The sequence below is a fragment of the Anneissia japonica genome, unplaced genomic scaffold (genome assembly GCF_011630105.1).
Source record: "Anneissia japonica isolate Jap-2015-1 unplaced genomic scaffold, ASM1163010v1 scaffold287589_len272378_cov178, whole genome shotgun sequence".
Classification (NCBI taxonomy): Eukaryota; Metazoa; Echinodermata; class Crinoidea; order Comatulida; family Comatulidae; genus Anneissia; species Anneissia japonica.
The window spans coordinates 181,547-190,313 of record NW_022726727.1 but is presented as its reverse complement, the minus strand read 5'-3'; the positions used below and the strand labels follow the sequence as shown (position 1 = coordinate 190,313).

The 8,767-nt window shown below is 30.7% G+C and overlaps 1 protein-coding gene across 1 annotated transcript in view; it reads right to left on the bottom strand.

The window, feature by feature from the left end:
• The window catches only part of LOC117113333 (tRNA (cytosine(72)-C(5))-methyltransferase NSUN6-like), an 18,039-nt gene that overhangs the window by 7,938 nt on the left and 1,334 nt on the right, over window positions 1–8,767 (bottom strand). The window contains exons 2-4 of the mRNA XM_033256642.1: window positions 7,308–7,452; window positions 7,013–7,168; window positions 3,164–3,362 (exon numbers count right to left, since the gene is read on the bottom strand). Of these exons, the coding sequence (XP_033112533.1) occupies window positions 3,164–3,362; window positions 7,013–7,168; window positions 7,308–7,439 (487 nt within the window). The 5' untranslated portion in view covers window positions 7,440–7,452. The remainder of the gene's footprint in view (window positions 1–3,163; window positions 3,363–7,012; window positions 7,169–7,307; window positions 7,453–8,767) is intronic.

Below are 8,767 nucleotides of genomic sequence, written 5' to 3'. Positions count from 1 at the left end.
AACTGGCAATTATAGAGCCAAATACCACTCCAGCAAGGGGCAGAAACAGCATGCATGATGTGAACAAATTATGAAATTATGGCATCTGTGATACCCAAAAAATAGCATCTGGAAACCAAAAATAGCAAGTAATCAGGGCTGGCTTTATCCACATAAGCCTTGTGTGGTGACTAACCCTAACATTTCATACATAGTTAATTGTAATTATATGTTTATACCTCTAAACATTGTCAAAATTACAATTTTTTTTTAGGGTGTAGACTTTTCTGTTATTTGCCATTGTCTCTTATTTGATATATTTAATTGTAATATTTCTATCTTTAATGTAATAGGCCTATGTATGTAATATTTAATATGTGAAACTGAATTTTTATGTAATTTTATGTACCGTATTTTTACATTTATTTTTTATATCATTTTGTATATTTCCTGTTTTTTTTTTTCGCGGTTCCGACGGCCCTGCCACCAGAAGGACCCCACTGGAAATAATCCTTCTTCTAGACTTTCGTGGGCTATCCTTTACACCGAATAAATCCAATCTAATCCCATCATTTGAATATTTAGAGTTGCTACAGTAGTGGCAGGTGACAGATTTAATACTAGAATTAGAGGAAAAATCTAATGGTGGAATGGGCTATGATGTTTATGAATTAAAAGACATGACATGAAATTGAAACACTAAAAAGAGGACATAACTAAGACATAGGTATCGAAGTAGAGTTTCCAATAAGATGTGAACAAAATAACCGAAATTTGGGAAGATATGTATGTATATTATAAAATATACAGTATGTTATCAGAATGTATGAAGATATTTTAAGTCAAGAAAGAAAACCATTGTACAATGTTTCATATAAATTAAAAACAGATGGCTTGATGCAAAATGAAAGAAAAATGGGAAGATATGTTGATCAAATCTTAAGTCCCTAAACTAATGTTTAGTCTCAGTCTATATAGTGATTGTTACTATAGTGAGGACACTGTATTTTTCTATACCACTGTTTCATAATTTGTTTAATCATAAATGTATGTGGAATTATTTTGAGATGTATTATAACTGAATTTTATCTTATGATATTAATAACATTATTACATTTGAATTTTTCATTATACATTAAAGTGTGCGTAGAGATGGTTGTTATGGTAATGACGTTTTGTTCTACAAACCACTGCATAAATTTCCAAAATTATTTTATATGGAAATTAAAAACCATATTGAGATGCAATACATGAACTTATATTTGAAATTGATTATTAATGTTCTCCTATGATATTTAAGTTTTATATATTTTAGTGGTAATGATTCACTGTTGGTCTGATAAAATGAAATAAATATTAATAAACATTTAATAAACATTTTTCATTAAACTTACAAGTTTTCATTAAATTTGCTAGCAATGGTTGCTATGGTGATTACCTATTTTTAACATTATTATCTACTCACGAAACCTTTAAATATATTAATAAATTTCAGGTTTTCATTTTAATAATTTACCAAAAAATAGGATATTTCAATTAGCAACCGTTACTATGGTGATGACCTTGCTTTCATACTATATTGTGTTATCTTAGGATATTTAATAAACATTTTTTCATAAATCCTATACTAATTTATTATACTTTAGGTCTTCATTATATAATTATTTTATGAAAAAATAAGAAATTCAAATTTGCATAGCAACAGTAATTTAAAGCGGAAAAATGGCGGCCATTTTGAATGCGTAATTTGGAGTTGTTCCCCCAAAGGGATTTTGGGTAATTTTGAGTTCTGAACTTCTCAAGACCTATATTTTCAGAAAATATCAAAATTAGCCGGTAGTACTTCCATTGCCACCTCGACGATTTTTAGAGGGCTTTTTGGCCATAATCTGCTCGCCTACAAGCCCTAGAGTAGGCCTAGGCTAGGAAGACCTGGCTATGAGCAAACAAGGTGAACTGAAAAGGCAAGGCAATGCTGAAAACATTCATCATAATGTTCACACTATACTAAACAATTACTTCTTAGACTTTAACTTACTAGTGATCTTGAATATACAGTAATTGGTTATTAATTATGCCATGATTACTTACAATGCTGCTATGCTAGGCAGTAGAATTCATATTTCCATGTACTAATTCAAGCAAGATTTCATTTACTTTCTTATTTTATGGGTGGTGTTGAATTCTGGAAATAGACAGAACCTTCACATGCTATATTTTTAAAAAAGATCACTTCTCTATTCAAAAGCTGAAATATAACTTTTTGTTTTTACATTACTCTGTATCTTTTATTGTATTATTTATTTAGCCTGGGTTTTTAAGCAATTTTTCACCATTTTTAATAATTGTAATTTTTACTTGATATACCGGTATTTGAAAATCTAATTTTGAATGAGGATTTGCAATTTATTTACTTGTATTTCTCAGGATATGTCCATGTGCAATATGGCATGTGCATGAAAAAGAAGGCAGTACACTCTTCGGAACAGTAGAGGATTGTCTCCTTGTGTAATTCACAATCAGAGGACCCCAATGAAAACAAGTTTTCACATCAAAGTATTCTATCCTATTTCATCTTATTCTTATTTTAATTTATTTTATATTAAGTTTTTATTAGAGCTGCCTATTAGATATAAGTTATTAATTGGGAATAAACATAGCAGCACTTATACGAAACAATTGATTTCTCATGAAATAAATAAAACTAATACATTCTAACCAATCAGACATGCCTATCTGCAACACATGATACAATTTTAACAACAATAATTTATAAGCATCACTTTCAAATATGTGTTTCTTTTAAATAAGTGCAATTAAAGTCAGTCTCTGGAGGGAAAAATTGTCCTAAAACTGATTTTTATAAGACACAAAAAAGCATATTTGATAAAAAACAAATTTTTTAAATAATTAAAAACTGAGGGGGGGGGGGGGGAGAAAGGGGGGTAACCAGCCTTTTCTCCCACTTTTTAAAATCCAAACATCTGTACCACATTAACAGTTTCTGATTTTTTTGCCAAACATCCTTTTTGTCTCATAATAAAATCAGTTGTACAACATATCTAAAAATGTTTTCCTTTGGAGCCAACTTTAATCCTCTAAAAACTGTATATGCACAAAGGCACCTGATTGCTTAATTATGGTAAAGCATAAATTAATACCAACTTAAATAAACAGAACTCACTTGGATCAGCACCCATAACCCCAGCAGCAAATATATCTGCTCCCCTCATGACGGCTGTTGCACACACTAGATCAACAATGATCTCCTTACACACCGGTGACAAGGCAACATTTCCACAACTACTTGGTATAAGAAGAACATCAGGAATAAGGGGATGCTCATTGACTACAGGTGTTGAATAACTTTTATTCTTATATTGCTGGGGAAATGAATATATAAAAATAAACATGGTTTGAAAGTTGTAGAGTGTATAATGTAAGATTTTTACATACTGACAACAAAAAATAATATTTTAATTGACTATATATTACAACTGTTAGTGTTTATGCTTGCTTTTTTTTAAATCTGATTTTTATTTATGACCTTTGCCTTTTGATTATTCTTATCAATCTGTAGTTTACAACTTTACCTGTTTAAACTGTGTATTTGTTTGTGTAGTGTAAGTTAAGAGGAAAGAGTACAGAATGATTCATTTAGGTTAACTGACTATTATCTTTCCTGGCAAATGATATATCTTGAATTATTACTAACAATTATTATTATTATTATTATTTGACCAATATGTCTTTTATTTTTTGTGATTAAACATTTTAATGCATTTGTATTGTTCTTATTTTCCTGTCCATCTGTTCTAGTTTTTTTTTTGTTTTTCTATTTCTGATTGAGATTTCTTGTCTTGTTTTGTAGTTTAGTTCCTTAATGCTGTTTTAATGTTTTTATGTCCTCTTTCATTAATTATTAGTTAAGATTACTACAGTACACTATTGTATATAATCTATTTTCTTTTTACTGTAGTTAAATAATTTTTTGTATATATTTTACCCTTCTGTATTGCGATTTAATTAATGTATTATGTAAATATCATGCAATTCAGCTGATGCTGCAATTTGATTATAATAATAAAATTGAATTGAAATTATTGATCAAAAATAATTAACCTACTGATTAGCAAGATTATTCCATTTAAACACTCGGAATAATGAACAAGTCATAATCTCAGTGAGCTTGAATAATTACGAACATAATGTGTTGGTGGCGCCAAAATTTCCCCGACAAAAGAAGTGTGGTACCTGACAACAAATCTTAAGAAAAAAAGGAATTCTAGATGCCAGGAAATGGTATAAAAATGGCTTTTTCTTGACAGGGTTCCTGGCACTGCCACTAGGGCACAGGTAGGCAAAGTGCGGTCCGCGGGCAGAATACGGCACAACATTGAATTTTTTTTGTGGCTCACGAAAATGAATAAAAAAAAACTAGTTATGGCCCACCAACCACCTTTGGCTAGAAAACACTTCGTTATTTTTACAACCCAAAACCGATCATCTGTAAAAAGCAATATTAAAACTGAGAATAAATTGGTATAAAAGCAATGCATGAAGGTTTTTGGAAGTGCACTGGAAACATCAAAATTTGGGTACAGCCCTCAGTGTTAAATCAAAAATTCAGTTTGGCCCCACAACTGATTTTTATGACCACCCCTGCTCAACAGTAATGATGAGGAAGATTATGAAGACAATAATTATGATCATTGGCGGATCCAGGGGTGGTTCTAGGGGTTCGGACGAACACCTCCCTCCCCCGTGAAGAAACGTAACAAAATATTATTGGGTCCTGGCTTACAAAAGGCATGCTATCCTCATAGTTACCAACCCTCTCGCTATCAAAAGCCAAAAGAACAGAAGCTTGTTATTTTTAATGTATTTAATCTTGAATTTTCTAATGTTTCTTAATTCATTTTAAAAAATTATTTTAAATACAAAAGAATTTGTTTTTGTATTAATTCAACTTCATCCAAAAAGAAGTTTCTGTAATATGGGAGAAATTTTTTTTTTGTCCTTGTTTTCAAAATGTCTATATACTTTTAAATTTTCATTTTTAATTTTAAAAGATCATGCGTGTGAACATGGCTCCTATTGTATAGAAAATGAATGTGCATGTTAGGTTTGTACGCAAGCTTGTCTTTGAGTCGGGTTATCTGAAATCTAAAAAAAATAATCTGCTATCAAAAAACGCCAAAGATTTAGTTAGTTCTAGCTATATCTGGAAAAGCCTGGTTAAGATTTTAAAATTTAGTAGACTCAAAATCGAGGTGGTTTGAGGCTTTACTTTACAGAATATAGCACTATTACGGTGGCTACTTGCTAATTTTCCAACAGAAAAAACAGATTTTTTTCTACCTAGAGAGTTATTCCCCAGGCTATTTCCCCCCATTTTGCACGATGCATTGTTCCTCCTAGTTTTCCTAGTGATTTTTTTCCATCAGGTTATTTTCATTATACTTTACAAGAGAACATTTTTTTTTTTTAAATTTGTGTTTTCTCTATATCAATTAATTATTGTCTAGTCGTTGTAAGGTTACACTAAAAAGGTGTGCCGATGATACAAAAGCGTTATTCAATCAATTGACTAATTAACTATTGATGCATTCGCAATACAGTATTGATGAAGCCTAAATACACATTGTAGATACGTTTTGAAAGTTTAAATCTGGTTTTACATAAGAAATAGAGGAAAGAAAACAGGATATCTTTATAACATGTTTCCTCTTTTGGAATTTTTATATCACACCTATTTTCTAGTCGTTCTATATACCCATATTTCTCTGCATCCACAAAAAACACTCCGCCAAGTAGCGGAAGTAAATATTTCTGTACTTCTACAGTACTTTTGAGGTCAATGCTCATTAGTGATTCTCTTCTATGATACGCCTACTTTTATTCAAATTATGTGTTACGGTTGATGGTAGCAAATACGCTATATCATTAAATATATTTCATTTAATAAATGTTATTTAATTTGTTTATCTATCAGAAAATTAGGTCAATTTATGTTTTATAAAGTATGTATATTATATATATTTTTAATGTTTATGTTACTAACATTTATTATACAACGAATGCAATATCTTATTGTTCTAACCAACTAGAATGTGAACAGAATATTGATAATTGTGTACGTATTCTTTGCTTAAAGTTACAGAACTTGTTACAATATATTGTAACAAAAAGTAGAATTTGAAATTACCAAACACATAACGACTTGCTTAATTACTGGTACTCAGATATTATCTTTTGGCCTGTGAGCCCAACTCAAAATAAATGTTGGCCCTTATTTAAACAAATTAATTAAGAATCAGGGGTGTAGGAGTATAACAGGAGGGGTAGAAAGAGTGTCGAATGTTAGGAAAGGTTCACCATCGCAGATTATTCATTTTTGTTTGAGTAATGAATGTTTGTGTACATAGTTCGGGTGCTCAAATTAAACATACATTGAAACTCGAATTGTACATGGCTTTATTAAAAATATTTTTGTTTATGTACCTGATATTGTCAATAAACACTCCTTAAAAACAGCTTAAAAATACTAAGATCATCAGAACGCCCAGGGGGTATCCACCCAGAACCCCCACCGGGGGCCCCGACCCTGGACCCCGACGGGGGCTCTGCTGGCCGCCGGTCCGCGTTTCAAATCACGTATTTCAATTATTTCAGGTTGGTAACTATGTAACCTACCTAGGCATAGGTTGGCAGATTGGACAAAATAGGCTTAGAACAACTAGCATTCAAGTAAAAACAGTTTTGGCTCGACGTCGTAATAATTTATGTACGAAAGTGTGTTCTTCAGGCCTATCAGTTCATCGATCTATGGAAGAAAGACTACGTATCCAACTACTCAATAATGTTGATTTCCGGCCATCTAGGAATCAAAATTTTCCCGGACCCCCCTTTCATTTTTGGGTTTATGGGAAAATGAACCCCCTCTTTCGAATTCTGGATCCGCCCTGATGATAACAATAATATTAATAACAATAATATATACAGTATTAGAAGAATACATCAGTTGGCTCACCTCCTTTAGTATATGCGCTAATAAATCTTTTACTTCGGAGACAGAAAAGTGAAGAGTATTTACGCGAACTACAGTCACAGATGGGGGGCACTGTAAGTTCGACAGCAAGTTTTCAAACCTTTGCTTGCATTCCAACTCTCCATAAAGCTTGATAACCTTCAAATAAGACAAAAACACTGTCAACGCATTTATCAATCAAACAATATCAATCTATGTCTTTTCTTTAACAATATGTATTGATACTTATCACAGATGTAAAACAAAAAGGTTAACTAATGATAAACAATGGTTTTACCTTATTATTACAAAAATCGTTCTGCAGATGTTGTTGGACTTCTGGTTTAAAGAGCATCAATGATCCTGGCAACATGTTCAAAGCTGCTGAAAAAGCTTTTCTACATCCAAACTTTGTCAACAAACTCAACATAACATGATTATATCTACAAGGAGATTGGAATTTCCAGTAAAAAGTTCTCTATTAAATACTCTTTGTTTTACAATAAATCACATGATTGTAATTTTAGTAGAGATAACACCTCTACTGGTGGTAATAATTAAAGCAGATTATAAAAAAACATACGTGTCCCAACCAGGAATCGAACAAAAGGACTTCATGATGACCATTCAGTTTAGGTATCACCTAACCTGGGGCCAAGTGGTACACCTTTTTCGGATTTTCAGAAAAGGAGCAATATGTTAAGATTTTTCTCAGTAAATCTTATAAATTATACCTTTCTGCATAAAATATTGCATATAAAATAGGCCCAAACTTGCAAAATTGTCAAAACTAGTCTTTAAAATAAGGCCTGTACGTAGAGTGCACCAAACAGTGGTGGCTCAAGACATGAATACAGATCATTTCGGTCACGCTTCGTTTCGGTCGCGCTTCATTTCGGTCGCGGTTTGTTTTCAACAAATATATGGAACGCCAATGGAATTTCGAAACGCTAAGTTTAATATAAATAGGCCTAATTATCATTGCAAGTTCGTTTATCATACTTTTTTTATTTATGTTTTGTTGTATTTCTAATAAGTAACAACAGGCTACTTAAAAGCAAATAAAATTAATACTATTGTTACTAAACTATCAATTAATATTATCGGACGGTTTTTATTTTCGTTTTGTTATGAATCCTACGCTTTCTACTACATAACAAATACAGCAAATAAAATAAATACTAAAATATGATATGATGTTATATATTATTATTAATATTATTATTATATTATTATTTTTATTTATTTACATTGTATCTGGAAAAACCTGCCAATTTGTCATTTAAATTATTGTAACATTAGTTTATTAACAATTATTTTTAATAGTATTAAAGTTTGTTATTGTTTTTATTTTCGTTTTGTTATGAATCCTTCGCTTTCTACTACATAACAAATACATCAAATGAAATAAATACTAAAATATGATATGATGTTATATATTATTATTATATTATTATTTTTTTAAATTTACATTGTATCTGGAAAAACCAGCCTATTTGTTATTTAAATTACTGTAACATTAGTTTATTAACAATTATTTTTATTAGTATTAAAGTTTGTTATTGTTACTATATTACTGTATAACTTGGTTCAGATGTTACGAAGTCGACCGAGTTTGAGATACGTTTTTTTGGTTCTTGCTATATATATATTGATATAATTTTTATTAATGCTTGAATCAAATAAAAATCTATGGAATAAGTATAGTCAATAGATTAGTTTCGTATACGTTTTTTTTTTTCTTGTCTGTTACGTTTC